General features: G+C 38.7%; 1 protein-coding gene across 26 annotated transcripts in view; it reads left to right on the forward strand.

Annotated features, from left to right (window-relative positions):
• The window catches only part of MAP2 (microtubule associated protein 2), a 283,366-nt gene that overhangs the window by 224,913 nt on the left and 35,710 nt on the right, over positions 1-22,743 (forward strand). For 11 of the 26 annotated variants that reach the window (XM_036253788.1, XM_036253789.1, XM_036253793.1 and 8 more), the window contains 5 exons: positions 2,316-2,429; positions 4,425-4,502; positions 16,292-19,996; positions 20,200-20,406; positions 20,576-20,710. In XM_036253788.1, the coding sequence (XP_036109681.1) occupies positions 2,316-2,429; positions 4,425-4,502; positions 16,292-19,996; positions 20,200-20,406; positions 20,576-20,710 (4,239 nt within the window). The remainder of the gene's footprint in view (positions 1-2,315; positions 2,430-4,424; positions 4,503-16,291; positions 19,997-20,199; positions 20,407-20,575; positions 20,711-22,743) is intronic. The other 15 variants (XM_036253807.1, XM_036253808.1, XM_036253809.1 and 12 more) reach the window with 5 other exon arrangements.

The following is a 22,743-nucleotide window of genomic DNA, read 5'->3' on the forward strand; positions in this document are numbered from 1 at the left end:
AAATAATTTAGTATTGCTCAATTATAATTTGTTCACATAAGCCAATAGATACTTCTATTAGTTTTATTGAATTATTTTCCCCATGTAAAATATTTAATTCATGTTAAGTATTCTCAGATCCTGGAAAATTCATCATAGGTACACAAAAATCTGAAACCCCCATTTAAGAAATATGTTTCTAAAATGTATCAAAAAGTTAAACAGGAATACAGTAAATGGTTATTTGGGGGGATTTTGACATAATAAATATAATAATAAGCATGGATCATTTCTAAATTTGTGTAAGCATCATGAATAAAACCTTACATGTTAATTTTTCATCCTGTCAAAAATTTGTGTTAAGCATCCAATCTGAGTAAAGATCGATGAGAAGAGCTTCAAGAATTGCAACAAGGACAAGGAGGGACTCCTTGACATAGCGGGGCTGATAAGGCATGTGTACCAGCACAGTTCCATGCAAGATGCACTAAGTGCCATAGGAGATGCTAAATTTTGCATCAAGTGCCCACAGGGAAATGTAGGAGTGATCCATAAGACACATGGGTTCAATATGTGTCCCAACTTCCGCATGCTTGCTCCACCTCTCCATTATATAATGGAAAAATTATACAATTTCCCATACATCTTTGAGGTGCTAGAAGTGGCAAAAACCACTCTATCGCTTTTTGAATTGTCTGAATTCCATTGAAAATTAATTCGAGGTGGTAAATTATCTACTACAGTTTCTAACAAGGTCTACAAACATGTAGGTAAATAGGTAAGTAGGTAGATAGGTAGAGAGAGAGATTCAAAATATGATCAGGAATAGCAGTTGTGTACTTCAGATAGATGAGCAGTCTGAGAGTATATATTTCCTTGGTTCATACTTTTAAATTTAGATTAATTCTGTCCAAGTGGACTGCTCACCCAAAAACCTAATTTTTAATCACTGTCCTCTCTGTCATCCTGGTGGGTTGAGAAGACGTGCCAAGGAGGCTAAATTGGAATGAGTAAGGTCAGAACAAGCAGCTCTCTCCCAATCTGCTTGTGAATGGACAGATTCTAGTCATGAGCCACATGCAATTTCAATGAAATATTTATTCTAAACTTTGGATTAAAATTATGAGAACAAACTTTACCTTTGTCCTCTGCCCCCCTTGTTCAATTCAACGTGTTTATTTTTTATTTAAAAAAAATTTTTTTTTCTTTATTGATTTTAGAGAGAGAGGAAGTGAAACGGAGAGAGAGACAGAAACATAGATGAGAGAGAACATTGATTGGCTGCCCCCCACACACCCTGCCCCTTGGGATCGGGCCCACAACCTGGCCATGTGTCCTGGCTGGGAATCGAACCGGCGACCTATTGTTGCATGGGTTGACGCTCAACCACTGAGCCACACTGGCCGGACTCAACTTGTTTATATTCAACTTTATTTCCTAGTATGGAATGATAGAATTTATTTCCAACCTAGAATATATTTTTAATCTCAAAAAGCTTCTTTTTAGTTGATATGTGGAACATCATAACTTGAATATTTTTCTGATGAGGTTATATGAAATTAGCACTGATATGCTTCAGTGGATGCTACTTTAGGTCTAAAACTAGTTATCTGGCATCTCACAGACTGATCACTTTAATGACAATCCTTCCCCCCTTTTTAATGAAACTATTGTGCTGACTGAGTATTTATCATATGACCTTAACGATCTTGAAAACACCTGCTCTCTGGAAAAGTAGTAGCTCTTAAGAGACCATCTACTATATCATTTCCATGTATTTCATTGAAACTGTCCTATCAGGTTTTTCTGAATCAGTCTTGTTTACACTGCTCCTGGATACTGCTGTTTAATCACCTATTTATATTTTCAGGCATCTTCTTTAGGTTTTAAATCATGGTATTTCTTCACATCAGCATAGAAACTTATTGTGATGGAAAACTAGAAAACTATGACAAAACTACAAACCATATTTTAAGTTAAATCATAAACAAATTCTCTCTTTGAATTTGTTTTACTAGGTACAAAACAATTAATTGTTTTTCAGCTTATGTAAACAGATTTTTAAAAATAAACTGCCATACCTATTAATTTTTTTTTTCATTCTGTGTTATTTTACTTAGAATGCTAATTTCTTTTATTTTTCTCTTTCTTTTTATGGTCTTTATATATATATATATATTTCTGTGTTTTATCTGCAATTTAATGAATTCTTTTGTACTTTGTTAGGGAAAATAGAGGAAATGAATTTCTAATTGACTGTATTGTTTACTTTTCCTATTTGTTACCTGTTTTGGACAGCTCATCATTGCGTTTTCTTATGTTACCATTTATTACAGAGGAGGTGTCTGCAAGGATAGTCCAAGTCGTCACGGCCGAGGCGGTAGCGGTCCTGAAAGGCGAACAAGAGAAAGAAGCTCAGCACAAAGATCAGCCTACAGCTCTGCCTTTAGGTAAATGAGAAAGAGCCTCAGATCAGGGACTGTGTCTGCTGCACCCCAATCACAGGATCAAGTCTTCCTGTTCAAAGAAAGGCCATATCTCATACTTCATCCTTACGTTTAGCATTCATCAGCAACCTCTGTTGGGATCCACTGGGATGTATTTTCACCTTTCTCAGCAGGGTCATTGTGGGGTTTGAGCAGTCTTTAGGGTGATAAGCTTGTAGTAAGACCTTGCCCCTAAATTATCCTTAATTTATCATATCCAGACCACACAAGAGAACTATTATAAAAATAAAGCCAATGCATTTTGATGTCATGGCCCCCACTCATAAGGAAAATGCACTAATACTTTAATTAGATACAATTGTTTCCTTTTGTGGGTTTTGGTAAATGATTGTCTACACTATAGTCTTGTTTGAGTCTCCCTGAACCAACTATGTAAAACCTGTAGCCAGAGCTTTGTTAGAATCATCAGTGACTTTGTGTCCCACTGGTCTTCCCTTGGTTCATTTAAGGACACTCAGATGTCATTTCTCTCTTGCTTGGTCACAAGTCAAATGCCTTTCAGGGCCAAACAAACAGGTAATGTAATGGTGCTTGCCAAGGGCTTACTGCCCCTACTCTCCATAGATAGATATGGGTGGGTGGGTCGGTAGGTAGGTAGGTAGGTAGGTAGGTAGATAGGTAGATAGGTAGATAGGTAGATAGGTAGGTAGATGATAGATAAGCTGAGACACAAGAAACAAAACTCAGGTTCAACATATAGGTTTATTTCATAAGTACATAGATGCAATCCATAGAAAGTTATGGTTTCTAAAGCCTAAAAATAGAACATATCCTTTTTTTCTCTTACAGTCTAATGTATCCTTAAATACTTGATTTTCTGATTAGTAACCCCTCCATTGTCTATTAGAAAGTAAGGGATAAAAAATTCTGCTTTCCCAGAATAATAATTTTAAATATTTTCATTAATTTTAATCAAATGTTCTTTGATTATCAGTTATTTTTCTCCTAAAACAGAGGGCAAAATTATCTAAAACATTGACTTTTTGCCTGTGGTTCACTTCTGTTGTTTGAAAGAAAAGAAACCCCACCTTTTCCTTTTTCAGTTGAAACTTTAAAGCATGCCATGCAAAAGTCCACAGGGTCCAGGAACGAAAGAGTCATCCCGATAATGTCTCTGCTAACTGCTTCATGAAATTAAAATTGACATAGTCTTTAAAATAGATTTTACCACTGGCCTTGACTAATAAGTATTTCCTTTTGAAAACACTTGCCTTCACATGAGTGGTCATAAAGTGTCTTGAAGGGAAACTTAGAGTTAACTGTGAATGAATTACATCTTTTAGAACCTTTCTCTTTGGTCCCTTTTCATGTAAATGCCAAGGTCCGATTACTCAGCTCCCACGGGTACCTGGATTCTGTCTGAAGGTTGCCTCTGGCTATGACCACTTCATTTTTATTTTCTGAGGGTACAGGCAGATGATGGATTTCTATATTCGACTCGGTGGAGAAAGTGTTCTTTAAAGCATACATTACCTAAAATAACTGTGAACAATGAGGGCAACATTTGTTTTCAGATCAAGAAGTTGGACAATAAAGAATTCTAATATTTTTTCAGTCCATCAAGCCAAATCTAAACTAAAATGCCTGCCTGTGTGCCAGAATATAGTGGATTAGGGCGAGGATGAAATATTTTATTAATTAAACAAGCAGACTAAAATTAAGGAGGTTAATGATAGAAGTTAGCAGGCATCTCTAATCCACTTTTATGGAGAAGACAAAATGATTATTTTTAAATATTAAATGCTCTTCTTTCGTTTTAGGTTTTCAAAAATATGTGAATCAGGTAATGGAGCTAAAAATAAGTCAAGTGCAGCTTACGATTGAATCTTTCCCTGAATTTCATAGGGAGGCCTTTTCACAGACGGCAGAACTGCCCCCACATCTACTGGCCTACAAGGGTTAACTGTGGTATCTCATTTTTCATTGTTTGATCTTTAGCAGCTGAAGAGACAGCTAATCTGCCTCCCTCTCCACCCCCATCACCAGCCTCAGAAAAGACTGTCGCAGTGGAGGAAGGTAAGGCCTATTGGACTGTTTCAGGTTTGTCTTCTGATGGTGGGTGAACAAACATCAATCCATCCATTCATAAGCACTGAACTTCAGAATGAGCTAGTATGTGACCCAGCTTGGGAGCTGTCTGTTTCAATTAGTCAAGAAGAAACAGACTTTAAATAAATGCAGAATCATTTAGCTATAGAAAATCAGAAGTAGAGCAACATGGTAAGCAAAAAGGGGAAAATGTGCTCGATGAAGGAAAAGATAACTTTGTGTTTAAGTTGCTAGAATAACTACAGAGAACCAGTTTACTTAATATGAATGTTTTGACAAGATACAATTTTATCTTATAAATGAGCAAACAAAAAAAAGTATTGATACGATCAATACTTCCCTATGGAAGTGTTGTCAGGAATTATCTCTATTTTGCTGAATATTGTATTGCCAAGGCCTTCCCCAGGACCTGGGCTGTTTCAACCTCTCAATACATATTAATGAATAAATAAAGAAGTTAATGAATGAAGCTGATGTAGAGAGCAATGAACTGGAAGCTGTGATCATGGCTTCTTTCCTGCTGAGACCTGTTATTGCCACGAATCTATTTATGAATTTACTCATCGTGAAAAGCCATGTCAGCTTTTGAATTCTCCTTGGTAAAAACAGAGGGATGCCTTTGAAGAATATTCATTCAGATCTGAGATGAATAGCACTATTTAAAAGCAAACTAATGTTGGTTCTTAGACTAGTTAGCTCTTGTGTATTGTTTGAGTTGTAGGAGAAGGCAAAGGAGAGCTACAGCTCAGTTGTTATTTTAAAATAATTTAGTTTTCATATACTAAAATCAGAATTTAATACTAACCATTCTACTCATTTATTTCTTTATTTTTCCTTTTGTTGTCCCTTTTAGGATCATTTTATGTTAAAAATTGTAACATCAAAAAAACTCATTGTCTTTTTATAATTTGTAATTAGATTCATTTAAGATGTTCTTTGATTTCCTAAATATGGATTTTCCTAAATTACTAAACTATAAGTGATTAATAAGTATCATTTACTTTTGTCACAGATTTATAGATCAAAACTTCTTAGATTTTTCTTTCTTAAACTGAAGTCTTTTTTTTTTTTCAAATTTACTGCCTGAAATAAAATTAAACAAACTATTTTGATAAGTATAAGAAAATTTTGGGACTATGATCAGTACCTATAATCAGTGTCATAAAAGCCACTGATTATTAGTTAATTCCTTGAAAATGTGATATGATCTTTTAATTCACAGATTTGACCAATTCTTTTTGCCTTATGTTCATCCATTCATTCAGCCCATATTTATGGAGACCCTAAAATGTATCAGTGCTCTTCAAATTCTGGGGATACATTAGTGAACAAAACAGACCTGACCCCCATTTGCAAGGAGCACACAGTCTAGTGGAGAGAACAGAATTCCCATAGATAAGTCTACACATAATTTTGAATTGGATTAGTACTAGGAAGGAAGAGAACAAGGAACTTTAACTTAGAACAAGAGAAATCTTATTGTATTGGATGGTAAGGGACAGTTAAGAAGCTGAGCCTGCAACATTAAGAAAGTGTTGGTCCATCTAAGGTGGAGGAAAGGGGCATTTTTGGCAGAGAGACCAGGATAGACAAGGGCATTTAAGTGGGCAAGAGCATGAAGTGTTCCAGGAACGGAATGAATGAGTTTTGTGGCTCATGGTGAATGAAAAAGGGGTCGAGTAGTCAAGACTTTGAGAGTAAGCAGCAGCCAACTGGGTTCAGGGGCCTGGGTTTCACTCCACATGCAATGGAAAGGCTTCCATGACCGCTGTGCTTCCCTCGGGTGGTTGAAAATGTTTCTGGGCCCCTTACCGCCTTCCAAGTGTCAGCGGGCTTCTTAACCCGGCGCGGGCGGGCTTTGGATCCAACGTCAGCTGCAGGCCACGTCGCTCCTCTTCTTACTCTTGTGGCCGTTGGAGCAGAGCGGGCACCAGGCTCTTCCCTCCCTCTGAGAATTCCCCCGATCTGCCTTTTCGGGGGGGGTGTTATAATGAATGTAATGAAATATAAATAAAATGTAGAATCCCATTTACATTTTGGTAACTTAGGTGTCACTTTCCAGAGTATAACCTTCCTTTATATTTCAGGACTGCTTTCCCAAGGCTGTTTCAGTATAGTCTAAGAAAATGGCAGCTTACCACTTCTTATTGAAACAATTTGCAGATATTTTGTTCTGAACATTTTCAAACTTATATTCTTATTGAATTTTTTTTCAAAACTATATTAAGGTATATAAAGTCTTAATAATTTGCTTTTAAGAGGGTAACCATTTTTAAGTTGTATTTTAAAAGTACACATTTTACAAATGCTACCTCATTAATTTAAAAGACCAATTAATATTCTCACCTTAAATATGTGAAAGCCATGTGGTCTAGACAGTCAAACCGTCCCCTCTCTTTTATTTTTAACTACTCTTAAAGTATGTGTAAAAACTTCTTTAACTTTGTTTTATCAGAAAATAAATTAGTGGCAAGTCACGAGAGAGGATTCAACAAACGCTTCAACTTCTCAAACCAATTGGTTGGTAGAGACCCAGCAGAGATTCAGTTAATGTAATGCTCATAGCAGGTCCGGTAGAAATGGAACAGGTGGGGTTTTTTTCATCCAGAATTTTTTTTTACCCTTTTTGACACACCCTCAAAACAACTAAACTCTAAGGGCACAGTGACTGCCACATCCCAGCCTCCTTTTACGAATGTAAGAGCTTTCGGATTAAATTGAGATGAATAATTTTGAGGATATGCTTGCTTTTTATTAATTATCAAACATTTTAAATGCTATTTTTTTCCCAAAGGGGAAGCATGAAAATTTCCACGGAAAATAACTTAATATGTTCATTACTGTTATTTATGAATATTTATTTATTATAATCAATGTAATATTAATAACTCCCAGAACATGTGATTATTCTGGGAAACACTTAAAGGAATTTTGATGGAAAAAATTAAACAACTGCCACACTTAGAGAGGAAACCCATGTATAGTAAGCTAATACTATCCTAGTTAGGATGTTTCTCATTTAATTTCCTTTTCCTTTTTGACCTAACCAGAACGGTTGTCATTTGGAATGAACTGTTAGAATTTGGAAGCCCATGAGTGAACATTGGAACCATCGGAAAACAGAGCTGGGAATTTGCCCTCTTATGTGTGCTCCAGAATTCTAGGGTGGTGTTTTCCCATGTCAGTGATGTGGCAACATTACAATAGCTCATCTGAGAGCAGTTTTTCCCCTAGATCGTTCTGGGGCAACAAACCAGTTGGCAAGTGGAGGAGTCCTCAGTCAAAAGCTTGCAGAATGGGAAGGGCTTAGAGATGGCAGAGAACACTGTATATGGAGCCAGCCACCTTCAGCCACTGGCTTTGGGGCAGATGATGTGATACCAAGACAGAAAAAAGTCACTGAGTCACAGATACCCCCTGAGACTCAGTCTCTTATAAAAGTGACTACTGCCCTGGCTGGTTTGGCTCAGCAGTTGGAGCGTCGGCCCATGGCCCAGAGAGTCCCAGGTTTGGTTCCTGCTAGGGGCATGTACCTTGGTTGCAGTTTGTCCCCGGCCCCAGTTGTGTGGGTGGCAACCAGTCGATGTGTCTCTCTCACATCGATGTTTCTCTCTCTCTCTCTCTCTCTTCCCTGCTCTCTCTCCTTCCCACTCTATCTGAAGATAAATGCAAGAAATGTCCTTGGGTGAGGATAAAAAAAAAAAAAAATTATTTAAAGTGACTACTCATTTGTTCCAAAGGGGTCTGACCTACTAAGCTTGGGTTTTACATGGCAAACCTTACTTTAACCCAATATAAAGTTTTAAATGGTTTTCTTGAAAACAAGTTTGTATGAAAGCAAATTAGGAAAAATGTATTCCTCTATTGAAACTATTTTTGAAGTTTATCACTGTGAAAAAGAGCTATGTAAAACTCCAAGGTTCATAAGACTACCCCCTTCTTTCAAATACTACATTATTAGAATGAAATGGAATATTTTGTGGCAAAAGAAATGTCCCCGAAACCATGTGCACTTACAATAAATGGAGGCATTCAGTTCTGACCTTAAGCAGCAAAATTAGCTGTTATGAAATGAGTTTACTTTCTCATAACCCTCTCAAGGCCAGCTTTGATGTGTCCAATGAAATGAAGAGCACAGGCACATGGTAAATTGCCCGGCGTACTGAGACGCTACCATGTGTGGAGTCCAGAACTGTGCTTGGCACTTTCTCAGATACCTTCTTCTGTATTCCGCCCAGCAACCCACACAGAGAGATAATATTCACTCCACTCCTTGTCCAGGACGTCGTGGCCAATACATGGCTAACCCAGCATTAAAACAAAATCTAAGTTGCTGCAACCCCAGCCCCATTGCCTCCCTAAAGCTGTTTCTCATCTAGGTGCGGGGCTACGAAAACAAAGGGATCTTCCAATGAGAGGTTTTTAAATCTCTTATAAGCTACTGGACTAATTTATGTTTGTTCGTGTTTTATTTTCAAATTGCTCCTAAGTCAATAATTCATTTCTTTATTTATAATCATTATGTTTCCACCTCCGTTAGGCATGAACCAAGAGTACCCACCACACACAGTTCTGTAGTAAATGAAGACCCATTGTCTTCTACCACAATCTTTGGAACCAAGTGCACTGTTTGGACTTAGCTGGTCATGGTCCTCTAAGTATCATGTCCCTGGCACACCTCTGGGACTCGTAAAGTAGATGGACTTTAGGCTCATGTGTCCGAAACAGAGACTTAGAGTGCAGACAGCTCAGAGTACCAGGAGAGGACTGGACTTTGCCAGACATTCTTTATGAAGTTGCCCAGCTCGGGTCCAAACACTACAGGGAAGCTACTTTACCACTGCAGCCCTTACAGTTGTTGTTGCTGCTGCTTTTTTGTTCTCTGGCTAGACTCAACGTTTTCAGAAAGAAAATACTGATTCTTTGAAATGCTGGAGATCTAAAGAAAGACTGGTTTGTTTTCACATGCTCACTTTCCAAAAGAGCAACAGCAACAAGAAGGAGGAGGTCAAAATCTCCAAATGGTTTAAACCAATTTAAGGAGTAGTGTCTTGAAACTACCAGCACTCAGCTCTGAATTCTTTTATTTTATACTGTAGTCTGCTCTGCTCCCCAGAAAATAAATGTGGAAAAGCAGAGAGGTGAACATGTCATTTTCATTTGTTGATTGTCCTTACAACATGTTGAATGTATTGGAGGTTTTAGAGGTAACTTGAATACATGGGGAGTTTATACCTTCAGAGAATCACTGGAGGAAATATGAATGGCTGGGGCCCAGGATTCAGCCAGTATTGTAGGCCAGATTAGAGCCAATTATCTGCTCAGCTGAGAAAGCATGCAGAGTTAAACTAAGAATATCAGATGTAATTTTAGGCTTCTGCCATCCCATGATATAATAAGCATCATGGATGAGAAAGTTCTGAACACCCATCCAGAAACAACTTCCCCAGAGCAATCAGTAAATAATGTGCTCAGAAGATTAAAAGTGTGCTCTCTCCCAAATGTTATTTTAGTATGCTTGTGATTTCAGCTTTATTTCCAGTTGTCAAGCACTTGGTTGCTGAAAATAAGTTACTGCCTTCAAAATAAAGTGCATTTTCAAATTAAGGCTGCAATTCTTACTGCTTACATTTAGGAATAAAAACTGTACAGAGTTCTTATTGAGAATGGAATTTTAAAATCGTTCTCTATATAAGTCAATACATAGTGATTAGCAAATTTAGTTATCTGACACATAGGTCTGAACGGTAGTGTCTGGACCACATCAGAAGCCAAGTATTGTCCATTGTCATCATCCTTGAAGCTCATTAAAATATACAAGAATCCACATGTAAAACCGACTAATGGACCCTTGTACATCTAAGGAACTATATTCAAATAATGCATTTTTCTAAGCCAAGACACAGGAAAGGACAGACATGAAAGCATTTAGCATTTCAATGAGGGGGTTGAAATATAAAAACAGCCCAAGAGCCTGTGGTACAAATTAAACTGCTTAGGATATAAAGTCTTGATGAATCCAAAGCCCATGCTGGAGAACTTCTCAGCTAACTGTATTTCTGTTGAGTTTTCAGAAGAGAAGCAAACCACATGAAAACGAGTTTATAATTCTAGGGACTTTCTTAAAACCATACACTTTCACAGACATGCAGATGAGAACCCGCGTCCAAAGGGATGTCCCTAGGACTTAGCATCCGAAGAAGGAGCCACGCTGACGGCGCTTTTCTCAGCAAGGCAGGAAAGAAAAATAATGCGTTGTAATTTTGTTTAACAAGATTGAAATTAAACATTACTTTCTGGTTAACGTCATTATCTAAACATTAAAGCATCCTAGACAATTAAGGTTGTGTTTCAAACAGGACTATTTTCCCCATAATCAAACAGATTTTAACAACCTTTTTTTTTTTTAAATTTATAAATATATTGATAAAAGCACAAGAGGGATTAATCTACTTGAAAGAATTTCTTCCAAAGGATGCACTTGTTTTGTAATGCTTTGTTTCTATGCCAATGTTTCCATGGTTATTCTGACTTGTCGGCGGGGAATATATAGATAATGTCTATTATGCTGGAGGGGTGTCAGCACATTTGAGTCATTAGACCAATGACGAGATTACTTGAGGGATAGTTTAAACTCAGTGGCTACGGAAGCATGAAAGTCACTGTCTCCCACCCCCATCAGCTTGGTCTTGCTAATTCTCCTGCATCTCGCTGTGCTGCTTCTGTGGCTCTTTGTGTCCTTGTGCAGGTGTTGTCCGTCTGTCTGATCTTGTGTCTGTCTTGTCCAGTTCTCCCTGCAGTTTCTTCCTGTGTGTCTGTTTGTAGATGAAGGGGCTGAGGATCAAGTGGGTCCTCTACACAGGTTCCCCAGCCACGAACCTGCCACCAGCGGGAAGAGGCGTAGACTCCTAGTCCCCTCCATCTCGGTGTCTGTGCCTGATGATGACCCTTCCAATTCCGATGAGGAGTACTATGAGCATCCTTTGTTCAGCTCACAATGGACCACCTCTAGTGTGCTCCCCAGTGTCCCAGCGCAGAGTGCAGAGGCCCACGTAGGCCAGGAGAAAGGTGAACCAAGCATGGTCCCCTTTTGCTCCTCCTCCCCAGCCTGCAGCTTTGACTACGCTCATTATACCAAGTGTGCCTTTATATCTGGGTGGGAGGGAGAGGAGCCTGTTTTTTCCACATGAAAGTGAAGTCCCTATATAGCTTACAGCCATCCCAAGGTCTCAAAAATTTATATAAAAGAAGCCTTACTTGAGTGAGGTATGAGAGAATTTCCTTTTTCTGTATCCTTACCTCTGATAAGGAAGCCGAAAAAGAGGCCCAGAAGAGGGGAAACCAAAAAAAGTTTCATTAAAATATGACTTCTTTCTGCTCCATGAAAATAAATCTGCCAGGAGAGAATGACCCTGAATATAATTTTTCTTCCTTGGATACATATCACTAGGACCAGACATAAATAGAATTAGCCATCATTTTAGTGCTATGTTAATAGGTTAGCTTTTTAAAAGAGAAAAATTGTTCTGGAATATACTTATTTATTTATTTCTCCAAATCATTGAATCCTCTGCAGAGACGACAAAGGCTCTTCCAGATGACTAACTCTTGGCTCACATGAGTAGAACTGAGCTCAAGAGAAGGCAAAGCTTCACGGCCTTTGTCACTCGGCTTCATGAAGACGGGAGACCTGAGTCTATAACTGGCTCTGATATGAGCATTGGACGACACTGTATCTCAAATAATTAGAGCTTAAAAAAATTATTTTGTTAGGTGAAGAGATTATTTTCAAATAGGAAAAAATACCTTGCTTAAGTGAAGAGTTTATTTTATACGGGACAATACTTAATGTAAGGTTAAGTCGTTCCAAAGGAATAGGGAATAAGCTCACCATCAATGTTCATAAAAAGAAACTTTTTCCAGGGTCCTTTGGAAAACAAAGAGCACCAATGACCCAGACACTCTGGCAGAGAAATACAACCTATATTGAGAGAAACTTAGTCCTTCTAATAGTGTGAACTGAAAACAATTAAGAAAAATATGTGAATTTTTGAATAAGAAATGGGTGTAATGGAAACAAATACAATTTATACAGAATCCTAAAACGGAAGGCTAAAATGTTACATGGATTGGGAAAACGTAAATTAATCTGAATCGGCTTTATTTGATGAGGTGATATTAATAACACAGCTATATTCAGAGTCTCTTAGCTGTAATCAAAATCTCTAATTCTAAGGCATTATAAAAATTTTCTTAATAAATTAGAATCAGAATTTTTAAAATGTTCCTTGCATAGCTAAATTACAAACATGAAAGTGTCCGAGTGTTAAATGTGAGGACAAGACGGCATAGCTCTCTCCTCCCCACCCCAACTCTGAGGCTTTTAATATTTTTCAAAAAAGAAAACTTTTCTGACTGGTCTTCCTCACAGGGCCATTTCAACAACGTACACTTGTTTCAGGGGAATTTTTGTAAGAACCTTTTATTTGCAAAACTATAAAACCGCTTATATAGATTTCCTCCTATGTCTTAAATGATAAAATCAGACTTATTGTACTGGCATTTGAAGTGTAAATGAGCACAATCATTCACGGCCTTCATGAGTTTGTTTTTACATTTTAATTGTGAGCATTTTCCCCTGTGATATACATCTTTGGGGGGCATATTTTGGCAGTTTGATTGCCACTCCGTTACCTTTCCTTGGTGGTTTTGTTTCGGATTGCATAAATAAGACTTTATAGATAAATGCACGTTGTCTTTTTTATTCAGTGTCCAAGAGAACTGCACATGAACTACATTACTGACATCTCAAGGGGCTTAGTAATATGACAACAGTTGTGTCCCAGGGGTAGACTTTTCTAAATAGGTTGAAACTGTACCTGAGTCTCATTTTTCAAAATTTTATATTTATTCTTTAAAGCGGGGGTGGAGAACCTTTTTTCTGCCAAGGGCCGTTTGGATATTTATACCATCATTCATGGGCCATGCAAAATTATCAACTTAAAAATTAGCCTGCTATATTTGGTCAGGCTAATTTGGTAAGGTGTGTGATGTTAGCTGGTATTAATTTTGTGGGCCTTCTATGGCCAGCAGACTGGATGTCCCCCACCCCTGATTTAAGGATTTTATATTCTCCAATATCATATAATTCAGTGAAGGTAAAATAAATTGTGTCAGGCAGTCTTTCACCATAGAAATACTAACTACATTATATTTTAAATAGTTTTGATGGACTTCATGATAAAGCCGTAAAGGTAATTGCTTGGACATTGTTTTGAGACCAGGCTTTTTTCATTCCCAGAGTTCTTTAGCAAAGTTTGCATGTTTTAAACAAAGTAATCAGAAATTTATATGTAGGGACTTCTTGCATTGGAGAAAACAGCACACGTCTAACAAATGTAAAATTTTTCTTTTTCAGTACATCAGTGCATCTATTCACAACCATCTGTTATCTGGCAGCACCATCTCTTACTCCAACAAGCTTCTCACATGTGTGCAGCTTACTGCCATTTCCACTAAGTGGTAATAGGGCACTTAGTGGTAAAACCATTTCAGCTCTCAAATTTTAAAATAAATAATCCTTTAATGAGATTTTACAAGGCATCATTGTTAGCAGAGTCTATCTAATTTTTCCAAGCAGTAACTAATGTACATTGCATTAGAATATGAATCTGTTCATCCAAATGGTAAACGAGATTCTCCTGAGGTCACTATCACGGAGCTGAAAGTGTTCCTTGAATAGTATTTCTGTTGTTGTGTGCATTGTTCTGTGGTCATGATGTCAACATCTTTTTCATCCCTAAGAAGAAGAAACGCTAGAGGGTCCAATGGCTGAGGAAGAGAAACCTGCCACTCTCCTTGGGAAAGAGTGTGGGGCTGCCAAGGCCTCAGACCAGCCCAGGGGCCTGAGTGAGGGCCCAGTGGAATCTAGTATGGAGGCCCAGATAGTTCCTGAAGAGAGTGTCCCAGCAGGGGCCCCACAGGAGAAAAGTGTAAAGGAGATCACGGAGGTGTCTCCAGAAGTAAAAACCCCTTCCTCTGCCAGGGAAGGTGTGTCTTTCTTAGGATTTGCATGTGTTTCGTTGCAAATGATCTCTCCAGCAGCTTACCAACCTGCTGCCTTTCCAGTGCTATTCCATCGCTGAGTCTTCTCATGGTCACAAGAACGCTGATGTAGGCTTACTGAGCAGAGTGTGGCTTGCACAGGTGCTATGTGGCAACTTGGTTTTCCACTGCCGTGGCTGCTTCCTGGTTTTACTTTGCCATCATACAAATGCTTTCGCAGCCAGGCTGATGACGCTATGTGAGCTTTTTGTCCTCCGCACCCCCTCATCTCAAATGTTTGCCAGTCACATTGCTAATACATGTATATTTTTATTTTTATTTTTTGGGACAGCAATTCATATGCTTTTATTTCAAATCACAGAGTTGAATTTTGGCACATAGAGGCTTAAATGATGGAATCGTTTTTGTTTGCAACCGCAATATGCTATATTTTTTATGCTTCAATGAAGACTGGTTTGGTTTCCGTCAAAGCTCCTGCTGATGCTTCTCATGTAATTTCCTTTCCATGGCAGCCAACCCCTGTGATCATCCCCATATCTCTTGAGTTTTCATTCATCTAATCTTTATTAGAAGTTCATTAAGTATTTCTTTTCTATTGTTACAACAGGACACACAAATATATAAGGTAATGATGATCCATACACGTGCTCTTCAAGAGATGATTGAATTATATTATTTCCCCCCAAATCTTTTCCTTAGTGACCACAATAAAATACCTTTGACCTTAAAACACAAGTGAAACTCTGAAGCCTTTTTGATTGGTGAACAAATTAAAAAAAAAAAAGCCATTTAATTTCTGTGAAGTATCTCTAAAGGCAGTACTGGCGAATGCTTTCCCAGGTGCTTGTGTTCCAGAGAATGAGGTCATGACAAAGGAGAGAAAGATATTTTATACTTGACTCTCTTTAAAATTTTGTTACTCATATGACTTCCCTGAACTAACCTAATTCAGGTTTTCTTACATTTATCATACAATCTAAGTAATGATTAGAAATAAAGAATTTTGAATTCATGGTAGAAATTGACTTGTCAGTTCTTAGACTATATTATTTATTTATATTTATTTATTTATTTATATTTCTGAAATTTAATCTCAATGACTTCTAAAAAATTATTTCCATAATCTTTCAATGCCCCCAAAATTGATCCTGGCATTAGTTGGTCTAGATAATTGAAACTCTTAACTCTTATTATAAATGAATTGACCTGCCTATGTCCTACGAATTCATGTTTAAATGAAAAAATTCAGTAGAAACCAATCCTTTGTTAATATTTAGTCCTATATATACATATACATGTATTATATTCTTTTGTGCCCTAATATTAGCTACATAGTCAATATTTTTTCATTCAAAATTTTTACCTGAAGAAGGCATAGGAAATTTTTTTCTACTACAATACATACCACATACTGTTTAGAAGAGACTGAACAAAGGAGAAAAGAATATTCAAAATATACTCTTAATACAGTTTCTGTATTAATTCACAATGAGAACTCATTTTAGCAATAGTACAAATGTATCAGAATCCTGACATTTTCATATTGATTTTTAAATGGGTAGCATGCTTGCATGTTCCATCATTTTTGTTTTTACTCTGCCATTCATTTATCATTTCAAAATATAACTTTAAGCTTACTGGCTGAATGCACTTGCCTATTATTTTTTAAAAAACCAACCCAATTACTTCAGGTTTACTTACAGCCTCGAAGATGGAGTTCCATGATCAACAGGAATTGACCCCCTCTTTAGCTGAGCCATTAGACAAGAAGGAAAAGGAGTCAGAGAAACAAAGTAAGCCTGGTGAAGACCTTAAACATGCTGCCTTAGTTTCTCAGCCTGAGACAACTAAAACTTCCCCTGATAAAAAGGACAGACTAGGCACAGAAGAAGGAAGAGGACCTCTCACTCTGTTTGGGTACACTCTTGGTGCCGGCCTAGAAGACTCAAACAAGAAGACAGAATCAAGCCTAGTGATACCTGGTATTGACCTCCCTGCAGAAACCCCAACTTCAAAAGAACAAAAGGACTGGTTCATTGAAATGCCAATGGAAGCAAAAAAAGATGAGTGGGGTTTAGTTGCTCCCATATCTCCTGGCCCCCTAACACCCATGAAGAAAAAAGATGTATTTGAGGATATCCCAAAATGGGAAGGAAAACAGTTTGATTCTCCCATGCCGAGTCCTTTTCATGGTGGAAGCTTCACTCTCCCTTTTGATATAAAGAATGAGATTGTTGCAGAAGCATCACCTTTTGCCCCTGCGCTATTACAGCCAGATGACAACAAATGTCCGGAGGAAACCAGTGGCCCAGTGACTGTCAAAGACGTTTCTAAAGTTGAAGGCCCCCATAAGGATCAGCCTCACAAAATGGCAGAAGCATCAGCCTCAGAGGCAACGACCTCACCCAAAGATGCCCACATTCCGATTGTGCAAGAATGTGTCCCAGAAGAAGTTTTAGGAGAAGAAAAAGGAGCAATAAAGGAAGATGGTGTACAGAAAAAAGAGCTGTCCACCCACAGTGGGCAGGAATCTTTACTTACTGAAAAGGAGGCTCAGCTAAAGCTCGAAGAGAAAGCAACCGTTTCTGACAAAGAAACCATGCTAAGAGAGAGTGAACCCTCCAAATTGACAGATAAAGAAACAGGCGTGAGTCAGCCCTTCACAGAGCACACTTTCTCAAAAGAAGAACAGAAAGACCAACAGTCTACCACAAATACATTAAAACAGGAGTCCTTCCCTGCAAGTTTGGAGCAAGCAGTTACAAGTTCACTGGAGAAAGTCATGAAAGAACCAGCCATGCTGAGTGAAAAGAATGCTATCGAGGACCTGTTTGAGGAAAAAGTTGCTGACAAAGACAATAAGGTTGAAGGAGTGGGGGCTGCAACATTAGGTGAGCTTGACATGTCATTTTATGAAGATAAGTCAGGAATGTCCAAGTACTTTGAAACATCTGCCTTGAAAGAAGACGTGACAAAAAGTATCCATCCAGGGAGTGATTACTATGAACTGAGTGATGCAAGAGAAAGTGCCCAAGGGTCTTTTGATACTGTATCTCCCATACATAAAAATGGTGACAAGGGACTTCCAGCAGGTAAAGAATCCCAGCCCAGCGCTCCAGCACAAGAAGCAGGGTATAGTACTCTTGCAAAGAGTTATCCACCTGATTTACCTGAAGAACCCAGTTCTCCTCAAGAAAGAATGTTCACTATTGATCCAAAAGTGTATGGGGAGAAAAGGGATCTCCACAGTAAGAATAAGGATGATTTGACACTAAGCAGGAGTTTAGGACTTGGTGGTAGGTCTGCAATAGAACAAAGAAGCATGTCAATAAATTTGCCCATGTCTTGCCTGGATTCCATAGCCCTTGGGTTTAACTTTGGTCGGGGGCATGATCTTTCTCCTCTGGCTTCTGATATTCTAACCAACACCAGTGGAAGTATGGATGAAGGGGATGATTACCTTCCAGCTACTACACCTGCCCTGGAGAAAGCCCCTTGCTTCCCGACAGAAAGCAAAGAGGAAGAAGAACAGACAGAGGGACAAAAAGCTACTGGAGAGGGAAATACTCAAGCCGAGACATTGTGTGAATCGCCATTCCTAGCCAAAGATTATTACAAAAACGGTACTGTCATGGCCCCCGACCTTCCTGAAATGCTAGATCTGGCAGGCACAAGATCAAGACTAGCTTCCGTGAGTGCAGACGCCGAGGTCCCCAGGAGGAAATCAGTCCCGTCGGAGACTGTCATTGAGGAGAGTCGTACCGGCTTGCCCCCTGTCACTGATGAAAACCACGTCATTGTTAAAACGGACAGTCAGCTCGAAGACATGGGCTACTGTGTGTTCAATAAATACACAGTTCCACTTCCATCACCTGTTCAAGACAGTGAGAATGTATCAGGAGAGAGTGGTTCCTTTTATGAAGGAACTGATGATAAAGTACGAAGAGATTTGGCCACAGATCTTTCACTGATTGAAGTAAAATTGGCAGCTGCTGGAAGAGTCAAAGATGAGGTCAGTGCTGAGAAAGAAGCATCCCTGCAATCAGGACTGGGTAGGGAGTTTGATCAGGAGAAGAAAGCTAATGATAAGCTGGATACTGTACTAGAAAAGAGTGAAGAACATATTGATTCAAAAGAACATGTCAGGGAAACCGAAGAGGCCGGTGATGCAGTTGAAACATTTGGATCTGGAGTAACCTACGAGCATGCTCTGGCCAAAGAACTGACAGTTTCAAAAGATGCATCACCTGTCACAGCTGAGAAAGCAGAGAAAGGTCTCAGTTCAGTGCCAGAAGTAGCTGAAGTAGAACGAGCCAAAAACGCTGAATCAGAACTGGATTTTGTTGCAAAGAAACCTGAGCAGGGTCACTTAGGTGTTAAAATCAGTGAGTATGGACAGATGGCCTCAGGGCTAAACGTAGATGCTGGGAAGTTCACAGAGCCTAAGTTTGAGGCTGCACAGGAGCTCACCCAAGAGGCAGGTGCATTTATGGGTGTTGAGTCGGGCCACATGAAAGAAGGCACCAAAGTCGGTGAGACAGAAGTCAAAGAGAAGGTGGCCAAGCCTGACTTGGTCCACCAGGAGGCTGTCGACAAAGAAGAGTCCTACGAGTCTAGTGGTGAGCACGAAAGCCTGACCATGGAGTCCCTGAAGCCTGATGAGGGCAAGAAGGAAACATCCCCAGAATCTTCTCTGATTCAAGACGAGATTGCCATCAAATTGTCAGTGGAGATACCTTGTACACCTGCTGTTTCCGAGGCTGATTTAGCCCCACACGAGAGAGCAGATGTCCAGTTGGAATTTATTCAGCCACCCAAAGAAGAAAGCAAAGAGACCCCAGGTATATCCATCACGCCCTCTGATGTCACAGAGCCACTGCTTGAAGCTGCCGGGGCAGAACCAGCAGAAGCTCAGAGTGAGGAAGAAGAGATAGAAGCACGAGGAGAATACGATAAACTGCTTTTTCGCTCCGACACCCTTCAGATTACTGACCTGGTTGTCCCGGGTGCCAGGGAGGAATTTGTGGAGACCTGCCCAGGCGAACACAAAGGAGTGATTGAGTCTGTCGTCACCATCGAGGATGACTTCATCACGGTAGTGCAAACCACAACTGATGAAGGGGAGTCGGGTTCGCACAGTGTGCGTTTTGCAGCCCTAGAGCAGCCAGAGGTGGGAAGGCGACCGTCCCCACATGCCGAGGGAGAGCTGGAAGGAGAAGAGGCAGCTGAAGCCCAGGCAGAACCCAAGGATGGCTCCCCAGAGGCTCCGGCTTCCCCCGAGAGAGAAGAGGTTGCGCTCTCAGAATACAAGACAGAAACCTGTGACGATTACAGAGACGAGACCACCATCGATGACTCCATCATGGATGCTGACAGCCTCTGGGTGGACACTCAAGGTGTGCATTGTTTTTTTAAATTTTCTGCTCCCAAAGAAAATCCAATAACCTAGTGGATTTTTATTTTTATTTTTTTCATTTTAAACTTTTAAAAATGCCCCTTTGTCTCTCTGGTTTGCATTTTGTTAAGCGGATGATCTTGTACATTTGTTACTAATGTTTTTGTTGTTGTTCTTGTTGTCATGATTTGCTTTCATCCGCAGATGATGATAGGAGCATCATGACAGAACAGTTAGAAACTATTCCTAAAGAGGAGAAACCTGAAAAGGAAGCTCGGAGATCATCTCTTGAGAAACATAGAAAAGAAAAGCCTTTTAAAACCGGGAGAGGCAGAATTTCCACTCCTGAAAGAAAAATAGCTAAAAAGGAACCTAGCACAGTCTCCAGGGATGAAGTGAGAAGGAAAAAAGGTTCATTTCACAATCACTTCTTTAAAAATGCTTTTGAAGTAATTCATTATCACTCGTTTATAAAAGGAACTGCCTAACAGTGGTAACTATTTAATGAAATTTTGTTCGGTTTTGCTCCAAGTGTTTAATTTTTCCTGATGGTATGCTTTTTGTGTTTTCTTATTCATAGCAGTTTATAAGAAGGCTGAACTTGCTAAAAAAACAGAAGTTCAGGCCCACTCTCCCTCCAGGAAATTCATTTTAAAACCTGCTATCAAATATACTAGACCAACTCATCTCTCCTGTGTTAAGCGGAAAACGACAGGTGACTTCAATTCTGCAATGTGGCTGGCAAACATAGACATGTTCTGTTTTGTTTTTCTTTTTTTTAAATCTCATTACCGTAGCAGCTTCTTCATTTTGTTTTTCTTCCAAAAATCTCAGTAGTCATGAACGATTTCGCTATTACGTGTCTCGTATCATTTTTCTTTTTTTTTTTTCCTCCCTGCAGAAGAGATCATGACCATCTGTTTCTTTGTCGTGCTCAGACTTAACAGTGATTGTATCTTGGCATTGTGCTCTAGTGTCCCGTTCTGGGGGTTCCTACTTTCATTCTGTGTGTTTGGTTAGACGATGGTGATGAATATAACCGTGGTATGCATTCTCATTATTTTGCTTATTTATCTCCCTCATGCTTAAACCCATACATATTTGTCCTGTTTTCTATATTGTTACTGCCAAATCTGTTACTGATGTTGATGAACTTACTGAAAACCACCAAGAATGTGCAGTAATTTCCAGATTGAAAATGAAAAGCAAATCTGGGATCAAATGGTGCTTGCAAAATTACTTTGCTTTGGATGAAAGGAAAATGAAATTATCTGGTAATCTCATTAGATTTTGTTTCTCAGATCCAAAATTATCAAGGCTTTCAATCTACTGTATGGTATCTTTCAGCTGACATTTCGTCATTGGGATTTTCTTAAATATGTTGGATCCAAACTGCTAAATTTTTCTATATAATTCAGTGTTCAAAATTCAAAGGTAAAACTCTTTCTCCCACCAGATTTCTTAGAATGTAGGTGTATTTCTTTTTTCTACCCTCTTATTTTTTTGTCTTCAAATATACTTTTTTCTTTTACTGTTAAAAAATAGTGATGGAATGAAGGAGCAAAACATGTTATAAATCACATAAAAACCATACAAATATCTATAGTGCAAACTCCACTCTTAAATTGTAATGCTAAGTATTTATTTATAAGTATCATACTAGGAAAATTTAATTTACAGTATATTTTAACATTTGTTAAGTGGTGTAGTTACAGTCTACAAAATAAGATATCAGATTGCTAAATCAGAAAGGAATATTTTCCTTCCCATTATACATTAGAAGTGCCTTTTTATAAATACTCAGATGGTTTTTAATGTTGAGAGCAGCATTAAACTTTGCAATCAAGGTAATTAAAGGTTTTATGGTGGCCGCTAATAATCTCAAGTATTTTGTATTTGTGTCCTTCACATTGTGTGCTTTTTTTCAAGAACTAGTCTCAAAGGTGGTATTTGAAAGTGGAAGGCTTATAATTATGCACAGATATTGATGATAAAGATTCAGGATGAAGAGTTCCTCTATTTAATCATTAGCAATTAACATGTCATCTCTAAATCTGTTACCACATCTTACTTAGTTCATTTTCATTGCACTTGGAATGTTTCTTCTGGCTCCACAGATGCTTGGGCAGGCAGGAACTCTTGGTCTGGGCATAAAGGTCCTGTATCCTACCCGGAAGGATATATCAGGAATGTGGAGTTTCAGAGGAAGTGTCGAATTTGTTGAAGAGCCTACATGTCATTTCTGTTCAGTTTACCGAGAGCAAATTGCCTTTTGAATTCAATCATTAAAGGACATTTAAGATCTTTGGACTCAGTAAGATCTTCCCTTATTCTGCTCAAAGGTTAAGATACACCAGCAGAAAGTGTACACCAAACTGGATGCCATTGGCTTGAAGCAAACTTGTGTCATTTGAAATTGAGACATATTGTAGAAATAGTAAGAAGGCATCATTTGCACTGCTTCTTCCTAAAAAAAAAAATCAGTTCCAGAATCTGTGAATAATCTTACTAGCCAATGCTAAATAGCATGTAGCATATGGTAGACAGTTATTATTTTTATGTCAGAGCTGCAGAAGCAACCTTTTTGAAACTCCTGCAAAGTGCTTATAAGGATCAGTACTTTTTCCCCTGAGGTTTTCTCTCGTATGAAAGAAAATTAAGGAGGAAGTCAACACACAAGCGTGTGGCTTTCCTATTCTACGCACAATTTTAAATGCGGGTGGTTTTCCAAATCAGAATTGTTTTCAA

This window comes from Molossus molossus, unplaced genomic scaffold (assembly GCF_014108415.1).
Source record: "Molossus molossus isolate mMolMol1 unplaced genomic scaffold, mMolMol1.p scaffold_m16_p_11, whole genome shotgun sequence".
NCBI lineage: Eukaryota > Metazoa > Chordata > Mammalia > Chiroptera > Molossidae > Molossus > Molossus molossus.